At 38.2% G+C, this 16,627-nt stretch overlaps 1 protein-coding gene across 1 annotated transcript in view; it reads right to left on the reverse strand.

Annotated features, from left to right (window-relative positions):
• LOC106712165 (rho guanine nucleotide exchange factor 17) overlaps nt 1-16,627 on the reverse strand; it is a 72,641-nt gene that overhangs the window by 42,099 nt on the left and 13,915 nt on the right. The window contains exons 2-3 of the mRNA XM_014504633.2: nt 11,021-11,132; nt 8,298-10,332 (exon numbers count right to left, since the gene is read on the reverse strand). Coding sequence (XP_014360119.2) covers nt 8,298-10,332; nt 11,021-11,085 — 2,100 coding nt within the window. The 5' untranslated portion in view covers nt 11,086-11,132. The remainder of the gene's footprint in view (nt 1-8,297; nt 10,333-11,020; nt 11,133-16,627) is intronic.

The raw sequence follows: 16,627 nt of genomic DNA on the forward strand, positions 1-16,627 counted from the left end.
TCAAGGGTGCGCGGAATGCCAGGTATTTGACATGGTAGTAAAAATAATAATAATGATAACTTTTATTTCAGACTCATGATCGATAAAAAAAAAAAAAAAAATCAAAGATAGCCTATGGGGCATATGTTTAGTCTCAGTGCGTATATGTTGCCTCCGGGCGTATGTTTTGCCTTCGGGCGTATGTTTTGCCTACGGGGCGTATGATTAATAATAATAATATAACATTTATTTCAGACTCATTATCGATAAAAAAAAAATCAAAGATAGCCTATGGGGCATATGTTTAGCCTCCGGGCGTATGTTTTGCCTATGGGGCGTATGATTGGTAATAATAATAAAACTTTTATTTCAGACACATGATCGATAAAAGAAAATCAAAGATTGCCTATGGGGCGTATGATTGGTAATAATAATAAAACTTTTATTTCAGACACATGATCGATAAAAGAAAATCAAAGATTGCCTATGGGGCGTATGTCTAGCTTCCGGGCGTATATGTTGCCTCCGGGCGTATGTTTAGCCTCCGGGCGTATATGTTGCCTCCGGGCGTATGTTTAGCCTCCGGGCGTATATGTTGCCTCCGGGCGTATGTCTAGCCTCCGGGCGTATATGTTGCCTCCGGGCGTATGTCTAGCTTCCGGGCGTATATGTTGCCTCCGGGCGTATGTTTAGCCTCCGGGCGTATATGTTGCCTCCGGGCGTATGTTTAGCCTCCGGGCGTATATGTTGCCTCCGGGCGTATGTTTAGCCTCCGGGCGTATATGTTGCCTCCGGGCGTATGTTTAGCCTCCGGGCGTGTATGTTGCCTCCGGGCGTATGTATAGCCTCCGGGCGTATGTTTTGCCTACGGGGCGTATGTTTAATAACAATTATTATTAGTTTTATTTCAGATACATGGTTGATACAAAATGTGCTATAAGTTGTGCCTACGGGGCTATATGTTTGCCTACGGGGCTGTGTTTTGCCTACGGGGCTATATGTTTTGCCTACGGGGCTAAGTTGTGCCTACAGGGCTATATGTTTTGCCTACGGGGCTGATTTGCTTTTAGGTCCTTTTTCTTGGAGGTGTTCTGGCTCTTCATGGCGCTTGGGACAGCGTGTAAAACGATGCAGCAAGGATCAATACTCCTTCGAGGACGAAGGAAATGCAGGATGGCCGAACTGTTAGAGACAAAAATCAACACTGTGCCGGTGTATCGGCGCAGCACTAGACATGTCAAATATCTAACAGACTGTTGAGGGTAGTCTCACAAAAGGTTTTATAAGGAAGCGTGCGCTGCTGCTCGAGGCAGTCTCTCTCCATCCGTCATTGCGGAACGTCTGACATTCTTGTTACATTTTTGTTTACTTACGTTCGGTTTGAATTTATACTATTGCGAGGATTATTTAGAAGTAGAGTTAAATTCACTATTTCGCTGTTAGTTTATTTCTTTTAAAATACTTTTGCAGCAAATATCTAACATCAGAAGTGGGATAGGATCCGCGTGATTCTATCCACTTTGCTCACTCTGTGGTTGTGTTTGTATTTTCGTGAAAATAAAGGCTAAGAGAAAAATGTCAGAACGTTACCGTGATAATCGTTGTAGTCGCAGTAAGTTGAGTCGACATCAGAATCATACCAGTGTTCGCGAATCAAGGGTGCGCGGAATGCCAGACACATGATCGATAAAAGAAAATCAAAGATTGCCTATGGGGCGTATGATTGGTAATAATAATAAAACTTTTATTTCAGACACATGATCGATAAAAGAAAATCAAAGATTGCCTATGGGGCGTATGTCTAGCCTCCGGGCGTATATGTTGCCTCCGGGCGTATGTTTAGCCTCCGGGCGTATATGTTGCCTCCGGGCGTATGTTTAGCCTCCGGGCGTATATGTTGCCTCCGGGCGTATGTTTAGCCTCCGGGCGTATGTTTAGCCTCCGGGCGTATATGTTGCCTCCGGGCGTATGTTTAGCCTCCGGGCGTATATGTTGCCTCCGGGCGTATGTTTAGCCTCCGGGCGTGTATGTTGCCTCCGGGCGTATGTTTAGCCTCCGGGCGTATGTTTTGCCTACGGGGCGTATGTTTAATAACAATTATTATTAGTTTTATTTCAGATACATGGTTGATACAAAATGTGCTATAAGTTGTGCCTACGGGGCTATATGTTTGCCTACGGGGCTGTGTTTTGCCTACGGGGCTATATGTTTTGCCTACGGGGCTGATTTGCTTTTAGGTCCTTTTTCTTGGAGGTGTTCTGGCTCTTCATGGCGCTTGGGACAGCGTGTAAAACGATGCAGCAAGGATCAATACTCCTTCGAGGACGAAGGAAATGCAGGATGGCCGAACTGTTAGAGACAAAAATCAACACTGTGCCGGTGTATCGGCGCAGCACTAGACATGTCAAATATCTAACAGACTGTTGAGGGTAGTCTCACAAAAGGTTTTATAAGGAAGCGTGCGCTGCTGCTCGAGGCAGTCTCTCTCCATCCGTCATTGAGGAACGTCTGACATTCTTGTTACATTTTTGTTTACTTACGTTCGGTTTGAATTTATACTATTGCGAGGATTATTTAGAAGTAGAGTTAAATTCACTATTTCGCTGTTAGTTTATTTCTTTTAAAATACTTTTGCAGCAAATATCTAACAGTTAAACCTTGTATGCTTTATATCGTTAATCTAAGCCGACATATGAACATGTCAGTATCATATTCCCTTGCGTCATAGAAAATATTTATGTAGGTGATATAATTTACATCATTATGATAATAAATTTAGGCATAATTATTTTCAACATATATTTAACAACCTTACTAATATTATAAACTAGCTTTTACCCGCGACTCCGTCCGCGCGGAATTAAAATTAGAAAACGGGGTAAAAAATATCATATGTCCGTCTCCTAGTTCTAAGCTACCTCCCCAATAATTTTCAGCTAAATCAGTTCGACCGATCTTGAGTTATAAATAGTGTAACTAACACGACTTTCTTATATATATATAGATGCGAATTTTTAGATGGATGTTTGGTTGAAGGTATCTCTACATATCTCCGAAACGGCTCAACGGATATTGATAAAATTTGGCACAGATATAGAACATAGTATGGAAGAACACACAGGCTACTTGTTAAGTTTCTTTTTAATTCTACGCGGACGGAGTCGCGGTCGACAGATAGTCTGTTATAATGTAAATTATATTCTGGCAATGCATTATGGTAATAATTTATTACCTGGCAACTAATTTAACTTCTAGAAATACTCAGTGATGATTATTTTCATTACCACATTATTCTTGCACGTTTATTCTATAAAATTAAAGTTTTAATTGAAAATAATAATAATAGTAAATAAAGCCTACATTAATAAGAGATAATGTGGCACTGTTAAGGTGAAAAAAAATTAAAATCGATCAAGTAGTTTTTGAGTTTTTATTACAAAGTACAAATACTTAGAGAAAAATTTCAGTTCTAAATTTTATGTCAGCCAAATTAAATAATGTGACATTAAATCTAACCGAAAAACAACATCCGCCTAATAATTTTAAACGGATTTATTACCCTTCTGTCCTTGTTAATTCCATTAATACACTTCCTTTAATCCCATGAAGACATACAATAAATGAGGCAGATTAGAAAACTTGTTGACCAAGGTTACTGTTGCAGAAATTTAAAATAGATCGCCAATGATATGATAGTAGACGAATTAAACTTACAGTATATTTACACTGCTTACCTACTGATAAAACGTTCACAAAAACATAAACTACGGGTATTAACAGTGGAAACCCATGGTTAGGAATATCTTCGACGTTTAAAAATTTAGAATTTGAATTGCCGTAATTAAAAATAAATGTATTGAAACAAAATAGCACGATAACACAAAATGTAAAAGACGAGTAATTGCCTACGACTTCGTCATGTCGTCCGGGGTTAGTGTAGCTTCCCAACAGTGTAAGAATTTTTCAAATCGGTTACGTAATTTCGGAGCCTATTTAATGCAAACAAAAATTAAATTTTCTTTTTTATATAATTAGTAAATACGTTGTTGCCTATATAATTTAATAATTAGCTTTTTAAACACATTCGCGTAGATGACTTGATGAAAGTTAATCTATAAAATGTTTGGCTATAAGCAATATGATGTATAGAAAATTATTGCTGGCCTGTTTTTTTAGAGCATACGTATTTTAATCGAAAAAAATATTCTTTAGCAAATATCTTAAAACAAAAATTTATGAATATCAAATTACATTAAAGTGAAGAGACATGACATCGGGTTTCAATCATCTTTCGTTGACGTCAAAAATCATCATAAAATATCTCCTTATTCGAAATTAATTTAAGTATAAACCACGAAGTAACCGAAGTGTGTTCGAGTTTTTTGGACAAAATTCTGGCGAAGATAAAAAGATTGCTTTGAAAGCTCACGACAGAATTATTTATTGCTTTCTGGTTTTATTTATCATTTCTTTTGTGCGTTGCACTCGACATTTGCATTCCATTTCTTCATTTGTTAGAAACAAATTTTTGTATTTCCATTACGTCAGTGTAAACAAAATGTATACAAACAAATTTGAAAAATTCCTTTAAATGTATATTTTCTATTTTATGTCTACATCAAGAGACTTTTTTAGCTATAAGTGCCGCAGTTGATGCAATCAGTAAACCTTAGAATGTAAACAATATCATAGTGTGAAATACATTTTATTCACCTAACGTTACACTAACTGTGAATCTATTCTATTAATGACGAGAGTAACTATCAGAATTAATCTAAATAAAGAACAACTTGTATTTAGTTTCTTGACCTAATGAATCATCGAAGCGAAGGGTGAATTGTGATCGACTTAAAACAAAACATCTTTGAGTGAGGACGGAATTAGGGTGCGTAATAAAAATTCTTCTTGGCCGTGGGAGAAATGATCAAAAGGATTTTATATAAGATATTTCACATTGAAAAAACCACGACGAAGCTGATATAAAATGTGAACGACTCATTTCGAATTCTTTGATTGTTACTGTACGATTATGTATATCAAGATATAGCAAAGAAAAAATAGCATTTGAGGAGGATACTCGTTGTTTTAAATATAATCCATCAGTGTTCAACCGCGATAACACTGCATAGATTATAAAATAGCAACCCTCAAAATTGGTTTATAGCAACTCTATTTATATTAGTGTCACTTTTTCGGCTTTCGCTAAACGATCAAACATGTTTGACAAATTTGTTTGATAAATGCTTTTAATGAAAAATATCGACTATGGACAAAAACATCGAACAAAAACATAAAGTTTGTTCATCTACTGTAAACTTTAGCGGTATTAATCAGTATTGCTATATAACAATTTTAAATTATACTGTTCTGTGTGATCGTCCTAAGAAAATATTAACAAAAATATTATAAAAATAAATTACAATAATCCCAAATTGTAAGTTTAATTTAACAACTTTATAATGATCAAAATTATTCTGTTATTATATCCTCTTTCATCTACTTTATGAGGCCGTAAAATCCATCATTGGAAATCGCTACAGTAGCTAAGTGAACATTTTATAAAATCCAGTCAAATTCGAAACTCGGTCATGGATTCCTAAGATCAACGTGAAGATTTGACCTAGAAAAATATAAAACTACATTTTTTTGAGTGTCTAAGGCTTAATTTAATTCTCCTTCCCCTTCCCAGTTTATAAGGCAAGGATAGGGTAGAGGATTTAATGGACGCATAGGAGAGGGATATATCAATTTTCTGTGCGTGCGTTTCTCCTGGAGGAGGGGCCTCCATCGATTAATGGTAGGCAACGCATCTGCCTCATGCCTATATGCAGCGGTCATTTCGCTATTTCGGTGGATTCAGATGGCTGCTTGCTCGTTTGTCACCGTATGATATAAAAAAATATAAATTTTGTAAAATATTAATAAAAACTTAGGTATTTGACGGTATAACGGAACAAGCTAAGAAAAATATTTTGTTTTATAAAAAACTAGCTGTCGCCCGCGACTCCGTACGCGCCGAGTTAAAAAAAGAACATACTTAGTAGCATATGTGTTATTCCAGACTATGTTCTTCATCTGTACCAAGTTTCATCGAGATCTGTTAAACCTTTCCGGAGATATGTTCAAACAAAGATCCATCCATCCATCCACATAAACATTTGCATTTATAATATTAATAAGATAGTAAGATATATTTTTTCAACTTCGAATCCTTAAGTCAAAATTCAGAAGAAACATCCTTGTGATCTTTAATTAATACGTTAAGAAAAAAACGCAAACTTATTTGTCATCTTTTTAATAAAAAATTCAATATTACATGCACATTTACCTCTTCCTAAATGAAAGTAAGTGTTTGTGAGAGTTGTTAATATTTTTCGTAATTGTGATCAACGATGCGAACTTCCTGTGATATTATATTAGGTCCTTACATATGAAATTGGCGTTTTTCGTACTGGCCACTTTAATCACGAATTTCTCCTCTTTGGTAAGGAATTCCAAATTCAAATTTGTACAGCTATAGACTCATGTATTTGTGGTTCGATGACCGTCATTCATTTGTTTTTTTTCTTCTGTTTTTTTCTGTTTGCGTCACTCATTTTACAAAATGGAAAACTTAAAATATCGCATTATTTACGAGTACGAGTTCCGCCGTGGCACTAGTGCTGCGGAAACGACTCGAAGGGTGAATGATGTGTATGGCGGTCGTGTTGCAAAAGAAAACACAGTTTGTTTTTGGTTCCAACGTTTTCGTTCTGGAAATTTCGATCTACAGAACAAGCCCCGTGGACGGCCTGAGACTCAAGTTGATAATGAAGAGTTGAAGGCTATTGTGGAAGCGGATCCATCGCAAACCACGTCCGAGTTAGCTGCAGGCTGCGATGTTAGTGATAAAACTGTTTTAATTCACTTGAAGCAAATTGGGAAGATTAAAAAGCTTGAAAGGTGGGTACCTCACGAATTGACTGAAGCAAACCGGCAAACGCGCGTCGACTGTTGCGTTACATTACTAAACCGGCACAATAATGAAGGTATTTTAAACCGAATCATTACCTGTGATGAAAAATGGGTTCTTTACGATAATCGGAAGCGCTCAGCGCAATGGTTGGATCCTGGCCAGCCAGCCAAATCCTGCCCCAAGCGAAAATTAACCCCAAAAAAGTTACTTGTAAGCGTTTGGTGGACTAGTGCCGGTATTGTTCATTACAGTTTTCTCAAATCTGGCCAGACTATTACGGCTGATGTCTATTGTCAGCAATTGTAAACCATGATGGAAAAGCTAGCGGCTAAACAACCTAGGCTGGTCAATCGCTCCACGCCACTGCTGCTTCACGACAACGCTAGACCACACACTGCGCAACAGACGGCTACTAAATTAGAAGAGCTTCAATTGGAAAGTCTAAGACATCCTCCGTACTCCCCGGACCTTGCTCCAACAGATTACCATTTTTTTCGAAATTTGGATAACTTCTTGCAAGGGAAAAAATTCAACTCCGATGGGGCAGTCCAAATCGCCTTCAAAGATTTTATTGATTCCCGTCCGACTGCTTTTTTTAGTAAAGGGATCAATGAAGTACCTATGAGATGGCAAAAGTGCATAGAAAATAATGGTTCATACTTTGATTAATTAAATATATTATATTAAAAAACATTCGACTTTTTGTTCCTCCCATACAAAACGCCAATTTCATATGTAAGGACCTATTATTTAAATTAATTAAAATCAATGTATCGTGGAACGAGAGACTCGTGGAAAAATTTAATTCGTTGAATTTCTTAATTTGTCCTTATCGTGAAGACGCGGTAAGTTCAGTGTCAGAAGTGTATTAATAAACTCATTGCCCTTAACATTTTTAATGTTTGTGGAACAGCTGTGCCGTGATTCATACGACATTGGCCGGAGAAACATCGGGGAACACGAATAATGTGTTTAAACATGCGCACCATTCGATGTTATCACGGATGAAAAAAGTTCGAGGCGTGGACGACTTCGCGAGACAATCTAACAAACTTACGAGCAAAGTTTGAATTCAAATCTATAAATTTATCTATTATATTCTATCTGTATCAATAAAAACATAATATATTAATTGCTCTAAACATACTTCATAACATTCAACAGGTCTTGTAATTCCTCGCTCTATCAGTGTAATATGACGTCGAATGCTATGTAAACAATATTGGCAATAAGACAAACTGTTTTGTATTAAGTCTATTTTCTACCAAGATAAACATTATAACATCCTTAGTTTCTCAACTTTGTTGCTTTGCGCAAAGGAAGCGGTGTTGGACGGTGAAACATAGTGAAGAAATCTACTTACATTGTGTTGATGAAGCGTCAGAATCACGTTGTCGAAGGTCGACGAATTGGACAGCGCTTCCGAACTGCCGCGCAGCAGCTCCGCCAACAAATCAGCTCCTGGCTTCACGCCTGCCAACTTTGACGGCGACGACGTCGCTCTGACGTGCGTGGGCCCACGTGGCCTGCTCGCACACGTGGGCGCGGCGCCGGCGCTGATCTTGCGACACGGGACCGTCGCATCCGAGAAACTCCTCCTGCCGGCTTCGGCTGATCGATTCGACGGTGCTTCTAAGTTGCGGCCGAAAGGCCCTCTCGTCAAATGCTGCCTTTTGGCTTCTACATCAGAAGTGTCCGACGGACTAAACGGTGATGGAGATGCGGTCCGGTCGCGAGAACACGTGTCACTCTCCGCTTCTGACGGAGAGTCACCGCGTGAAGTCACTCCATACTTTCGCCTCACTCTGTAATTGTCTTCCTCTCTTTCGTCGGAACTTTGTTGCGAAAACCTAGCGCGTCGAGCTCGTAACTCCTCTGACCTCGGCCACAAAGGTGTGGTACTCTCCGCGGGGCTAGGCGGACCATTCGTGCAAGAATCGTCTGATTTATCGCCGAGAAGTGAGGAAGTGCGAGCCTCGGCCGAGAGTCGCATCTCTTGTAGTGAGGCGTCGCTACTTTCGCGCTTACAACCGTTCACCGAAGACGTTGGTTCCTCGTCACCGCCGTCGTCGCTGGCGGTAGTTATATAGATCCCTTTTCTTCTCTTAGTTTTATCCAACGGCCGACGTCGTTCCCTGGCACCGATTGGGGCCGCAGTACACGGATTTTGTACAGCCGCTAACAAACTAGCCACCTGTTCACTAGTAATAGTTTCGTCCTCTTTGTCTCGGTCCAACGACCCGTCGGACGCGGCGTCAGAACGCTGCGCCTCCTCCGAGGGCAATTCTTTCGACCACTGTTTCACTATACACTCATACACTGGCACGGGTATCGAACTCGCAATGGCGCTCGCCGCCTCTTCGTCGTTGACACTGGAAAAGTTACCGCACTCACAGTCAATGTTAGCACACGCGTTAGGGGGAGGAGCGGGGAGAGGTGGGAAAGCGAAAGGTTGAGCGGGTTCCATAGGAGAAGTGCCTTCACTATGTGCCTGCGCACTGTCGGCCTGGGAACCGTCACTTTCTTCACGAAGTTCATGTAAGACGCGTGGTGCCAGGGCGGGCAAACTGCCGCCGGCCTCGGCCGGGCCCTCCTCGCGCACCGGAGGGATGCGTCGCGGTAAGGGATGGGTCAAGGACCGACCACCGAATTGCTTGTGCGGCCCCTCGGGTGGCGGAGATCGAGGCGCCGGAGACGCGTGCGCCAACAGCCCCTCGTCGGAGCCGACGGCGGAATCAACGGACGCGACCGATCCACCCTCCGTCACATTCTCCTCGGTGGCTAAACTTCTCGTATCTGCATTACTGGGGTCTGTACCGCCGTGTCCCGAATCAGTTTTGGCGGTTTTTTTTCCAAAATCAAAAATTGATCGCTGTCGATCACCTCTATAGTATTTATCCTGTGCAAAATCTCCCTGCGAAAAGGATGCACTCCTGTACGGTATGGTTTTTTGAGCATAGGAGCCAACTATGGCGCGGGGTTCGACGCGGACCAGTGTTATGTTGTCGGCGTCGAAGTCGTCGTAGCGGTCGACGGAGGCGCCGCGTGGTGGGCTGTGGCGGTGGCGCGAGCGCGGTGGCGGCACGGGCGGCAGCACGGGTGCCGAGTGCGGCGGCGGCGCGGGCGGCGTGTGGGGAGCGGGCGGTGGCTGCGGGGGCTGCGCGCGCGGCAGCAGACGCTTGGTGAGGTCCTGCAGGCGCTGGTGGCGCGAGGGCCGGTCGTCGCGCGCGCCGCGGCCCAGGCGCCGGTGCAGGCGCTCCAGCGTGCGGCGGTCGGGCTTGGCGCGGCCGAGGCACGCCGCCACCGCCTCCTCGGAGCAGCAGCGGCACGGGCAGGCGCGCGGCGGCGGCACGCGACGTACGGTGTATCGCACCGCTCCCAGCGTCACGTACGGCGACCTGCAAAGCCAAGGTATATTTAGACACGGACACGACCACCGAGCGGCCGAGCGGCTGGACCGCGAGTGCGACCGATTTAGAGCCGGCCGACTCGTCGCTGAATTCCGGGAGGATTCCCCGCGACCCACTCCGCGAGTTATATCCGAACGGATGAATCGTGTCTGAATACTCGCTTTGATGAACAGTGTGTTCGACTGAGAATCTGTGATTCTGTACGTGTAAGCTGCGGTATGTTCACGAGTCGTAAGTGCAGTTCGCGTGGAGACGGCAGGTGGCGGTAGCAGACGGAACGTGTATATAAATAGGCGGGCGTTGACGATTTCGCCAAGCGACGACCTCGCGTTCATGTTTACATCTGGTATCTCGTTGCCTAGAACAAAGTTGTCCTTTATACTAGTTCCGTGAACCACCCGAGATAACAAGACCTTAACAGTGTGTGATATTAATAAGCGTAGCTAGTACTAGATTAAGCTTACGAAAATGTACGTGAGGAAAATAAATAATGAATTGTAACTGGAATTATAAAACTTGTATCCAATGTTTACATGTACCTACATCATGCACATTGTCATGCGCAGGCACAGGCATTATACGTAACCAAAGAAACAAATATAAGGTGTACATAACATTAACGCTTAATACTATTATTAGTAAAGAAAATAAAATGAAATCGGTAAATACAGGGGACCTGGTGAAGTCGCGCCTTCTTCGCGCGCCATCTTGCGGCGAGCGGGAGCGTGTCTCGGACGCCATTGACGGTCACGTGACGCCACGCATGCTGCGCACGCTTACACACGAACCTACGACAAAAACACATATAATTTACTATAATATATTTTATTAATTAGAAGGTTAACATATAATCTCACATGTAAGTGACGCAAAGGAATTCCGGTATATTTTCCGGTAAACATTTAAAAATACAAAAGATGTTATATGTTTATTTACAACTAAAACTATCTTAGTAGATACTTTAACTATTTTATTTTTCTTAAATAAAGGCACTCTTAGTTGATATTATCACAGAATTTATTATGACACTGCAAGATACATACAGCGCCATCTATCAAAACAGAAATAAACGAATACTTTCGGCACACAACAAAATATGGTACATAGGGCGGGCGCATTTTGGGCGGGTGGAGTTAGCAGATTCGTTAACCGTTTTGACGACAGATGTCATTACGTCATTATTTACCATTGAATGTGGCAATGAACGTGTTAAATCTACAGATTGGATTATCGATTACGGAAGTCACATAAAATTTTTAAAGTAATAAAAAGGCGGAAGTCTTTCCTTTTTTCCACACACGTGTTGACGCAGTTGAATTGCATAATAAACTAATTAATTAGAAACATAGATTAATAGTAAAATTAATCCACGATTTTTAAGGTATAAAACCTTTTCTAGTGACGGACGAACAAATTGATTATCTAACAAATTGTTTACCTTAAAATTGTTTAAATTGGTAAACCAATTTGTTTCTGATAAATTCATAGAAACCTAAATCAAAATTAATGATTATTTAATTCATAAAAAGATATTCAAAAAGCAGGTGACTACTAAAAGTTTCAAACTTATAACTTTAGAAACATAAAATTTTGTTTTTCATATTTATTTATATTAAAACTGTTAATTTGAACACAAGGTTATTGTCAAGTTACGGACAATATGGCGCCATACTTTGTCAAAAAGTTCCTTATATAGTAATTCCATCTTAAAACCAACAAGGGTCAAACAAAGGCAAGGATCCGAGGAAACGTTTCGACGATTTGACAATTTAAAAACTTCCTCAATACAATGTCGCATTGTTAAGTTGATGATTTATGCAATATGGCGACTTCTTAAGTAGTACTTTTTTAGGGTTGACAAGTAACACTTGAAGGTAATTACAATTTATTTAATGAAGTTCAGTATACGGTAAGCTCTTGATATTTCGAGATCCTGATATAATGGATAAATATAAAAATAGTGGGAGAAAATCTATGTATGAACTTAATTTAGGAGAGAGGGGCTAAAACTCATTCGTAACATTTGATTAACTGATGCATTTCTCACAATATTTAGAAAAACGCAAGATGACGTCCAGCGCGATCTCAAAAATATCGGCGTTAAGAGCTGGACGCAAAAAGCACAAATTAGACCCGCGTGGAGAAGTTTACTTGACCTGGTCCAGGCCCGATAATTCTTATGTACATGGGGATAGAGGTCAAAAATCGCCAAAATGTATAATTAATAAGGACTCTTAACTTTTATCTACAAGACAAGTTATCAGTTAATATCTTTGTAACACAATATCCAAACGGCCTTGTGGCCAAACCGCAGCTCTGAGCCGCATTATATAAATCGTATCAACTACAATGTTATTGTTATACGACCACACCACATATGTCTATCTCGGTCAATGTGAAGCTAAATATAAATAACGATTCTAAACTCCAGGTATCATTTAAGAAAAGATTAATATCATTAACTAAGCTAACACGCTAACTGCAGAAATCGCTTAGACTTATTAAACTACATATAGACTTAACCCCTTAATATTAGATAGTGGGGAAAAACTCGCAACCTACAAAGGCTCTAATTGTACATTGTTTGTATTCAATTAAAATAATAGACGATCAAATAGAAATAGCTAAGTCAAGCAACACCAAAATTAAATTCCATTACAATTAGTCAGCAACAATAACATCAAAAGAAACTTACATTTTACTACAAACGTAATGATCATGAAACAATATTAAACTTGTACAATGTTTATTTCAACAACCGCTTATTTCTGTCACACACTCACTCTATGAAGAATTCAATAAAATATATTTATCACAAGAATCAGGCGAGAGCATCAAAATTGTGAGAAAAAAGTATTACATTATCAAAATAGATCAGTTATAAAAAAAGTGCAAGAAAATAGCAAATACGTGGAAAAATGAAAGTTGGCTAGCGGCCACAAATAAAGTACCACGCTGATATCTCATCTGAAGACATTACAAGTCACGATACCCTCGGGCATCACAGATAAATATATTTGACACTTTTTTTTAACTACATAAATTGCGTTACCTACCTAAATTTCAGCCAGTGATACCTCATATTGATAGTATAAAACCTCATTTTATTCTTGTTCTGATATCCCGTTACAAATATCATTATTTAAATGCATATTTGTCACCCAAAGTCATTTATTAATTTAGGAGTAATTTACTACCGGTAAGTTAAGATTGCAATACTCTACAAAACCAAATTGCTATCTCAAATTTTATAAATTACAAGTTGTACGTGAGTTTCGGGCAAGTGAAATGATAAAATTTATCAAATTTCGTTATTGCACCTTTCATGATGATATTACGCCTACAATAAAAATGAGTGGAACAGATTAAGGAAAATTCTATATTTCAAAAGCACGTCTCAAAATTTACTAAGAGTTTTTTACAACCCCACAAAAATTTATTTTTGTCAGATGTACACTCAGCTCTACGTCTAAAATTAAAAATATTATGCGGGGGCGACGATGCAATGCTTAACTTTTACGTTCTATTTTAAAAATATTGAAGACTAAGATGTGTTATTCAATTATTACCTCTATTCAAATGGCACAAAGTTTAAAAAAATTATATCATACAATTTTAAATTAATTTGTCTATCTAGTTGGAACTAAGATGTAACGTTGATAAAACAATTATCCATCTTGAAAATTAGCGGTTAATTATCGTACCAAACAGTAGTGTTCTAATGTATGAACCTTTTACAAAATTGTTCTTCATATATTTTTGTCTTAATATTCCAGAATCCCAATTTTTTTTAATAATTTCTTTAATAATAAAGGTACGTTTCAAATAGCGTGTTTTTATTTTCAATTTAACAACTTATGAGATGAACACATAACACTTGTAATGAACATATTTTTATAAGAACCCACTAAAATTACTAATCTAACTATCCAAAACATGGATTAAATATTATAAAGCTAGAACGGTATAACGATAGTTAAATTAGATTAGAAGCTAAACGGGCCGTGTTTGAGCGGCACGCGTCAAGTTAATTCCGTAACCAGCATTAACCTATATTATATTTTGTCGACAGATCAAATGCAGTTTACGTAACAGAAAAATATCTGGACTATATACAGTAAACTATACTTGTATCTATTTAAACTAGTGTTATAAAGATGGATAGATTAGTATATTTGTTTGCATTGGAACTCAAAAACTACTGGACCTCTTTTGATATCTTTCACCATTTAGAATACCACCTTATGACTTATAGCTAAAATTATTTCCAAAAATTCTAAGTTTTCATGTAGCTTCTGTGATTTTTTTTAATTCTCTGACTACTTAATACTTTTCTTTATTTTTACCAATTTATACGGGAAAAGGGGTCGTGTAAACTTTTTCTTGTAATGTTAACATCATTTATTTACTTGTAAACTTGATTTATGATATGGAACTTGGGTCACGTCACCTTCTGTCGACATCAAAATTTGTACGAGGCGTTAAAAATAATAACGATCGCAGTTGGGCGAACAGATCTGTCATAACATTGGTAAGTCAATATTAATCTTACATTATGATTTTGTGTGAACATGAAGTGAGTTATTTTTTTAACTACTCAAAGACTCTCGAGGCTAACTTATAACAAACTAACAGATGCCCGCGACTTCGTTCGAGCAGTATTTTAAAAAAAATCTGAAAATAAATATAGCCTATGTCATCAGGGGATCGTGTAGCTTCCCAACAATTAAATTTTTTTCAAATCGGTTTATTAGTTTCGGAGCCTTAATAAGCTAGAATATCATTATTCTTTGAATAGAATAACCTTGCTAATATAATAAATGCGAATGTTTAGATGGATGAATGTTTGTTTGTTTGAAGGTATCTCCGGAACGGCTAAACAGATCTTGATGAAATTTGGCACGGTTGTAGAACATAGTCTGGAAGAACACATAGGCTACTTATTATTTTTTTTTAAATTCCGTGCGGACGGAGTCGTGGGCGACAGCTAGTTCTTTGTAACATTAGTATAGTTATACGAGTACCTAGTTATTTAACAAAACATTAACATTAAGCCTTACATTAAAAAATTGTGGGGAGTTCCGAAGTCTCCAGCCATAGATACAATAATTTTAATCAAAAGAATACATAACATAGAACATAAATAATTTAATATGAATGTAGATATTTTGGTAAAGATGTAATTATGTAGATGTTATGCAGAAAATGTAGCTATTAATTATAAAAATACAACACAGAGGTTATAAATTACATTCAGACATTTCGAACATATTAACTACATGTTTTCTATTTTTTTTTAACATGATAACTAGATAATATAAAATCAATTAGGTGGTACTAAAAATTTATTAGCGTATAAAAGCTCATTTTTGTATAATAACCATAAATCGGTTATATTTCACACCTCGCAACGAAAACCATATTTTGACACAAAATTTTTGCAATTTTAATAGCGGCCAATTAATAAAATGTTTAGAGCTTCAGATAAAAGTGAAACTTGATCTGTAAATGGAACTGCTGTGCAACAAATTATTTGTATGAAGCGGACTTTTAAAATAAATACTAATGTTTTTTTTTAGTTATATTGAATTATGAACTTTATTTCTGATAAGTTTTTATGATAACTTGAAAGTTTATTATTTAATTAAATTCTTCTTGGCTGGGCGAAGAATTGCTGAAAAATGAATAACAAAAAAAAAACGGAGGCATTTATAATTTATAAAAATTTCTTTTGCAAAATTTAATAAAAAATGTTGGTATTCTAAATTTTTTAGAGCAAAGTGTTTTGCACCCCTGCATTAGACAAGGCAAAGAACGAATGACATATGGCAATGCTTTACGCTGACGTGCGTTTACAAGAGGTGTGAAAATATTTATTCACTATGATCTGTGTGATTCGGATCGTTTATTGACTTCTGATTCCGTTCGAGTGTTTACCTGAACAACGGAGATTTGCTCAAATATTTGTAGAATCGGCAATTGTTGGTACTTAAGTGCTTTGATGCTTAATGTATCGTTATACGTCGAGTGATTAATTTGTATCAGCTTATCAATCAATTGTTTTGGGTTCAATCACATTTTAATTTATTTTATTATAAGCTAGCTGAACTGTGAATGACTAAGACTAATGTCAACAATTTAAATAATCGACATGTTATCAAATGTAAGCAAAAAGTTTAATTTAAAAAAGATATTTTCCTTTTTGCTTTGATGTATATATCAATATTTTTTCCTCAATGCTATACATCATAAATATCCCTATCTGAGACGTATTCCAGTAGCT

This window comes from Papilio machaon, chromosome 18 (assembly GCF_912999745.1).
Source record: "Papilio machaon chromosome 18, ilPapMach1.1, whole genome shotgun sequence".
NCBI classification, from domain to species: domain Eukaryota; kingdom Metazoa; phylum Arthropoda; class Insecta; order Lepidoptera; family Papilionidae; genus Papilio; species Papilio machaon.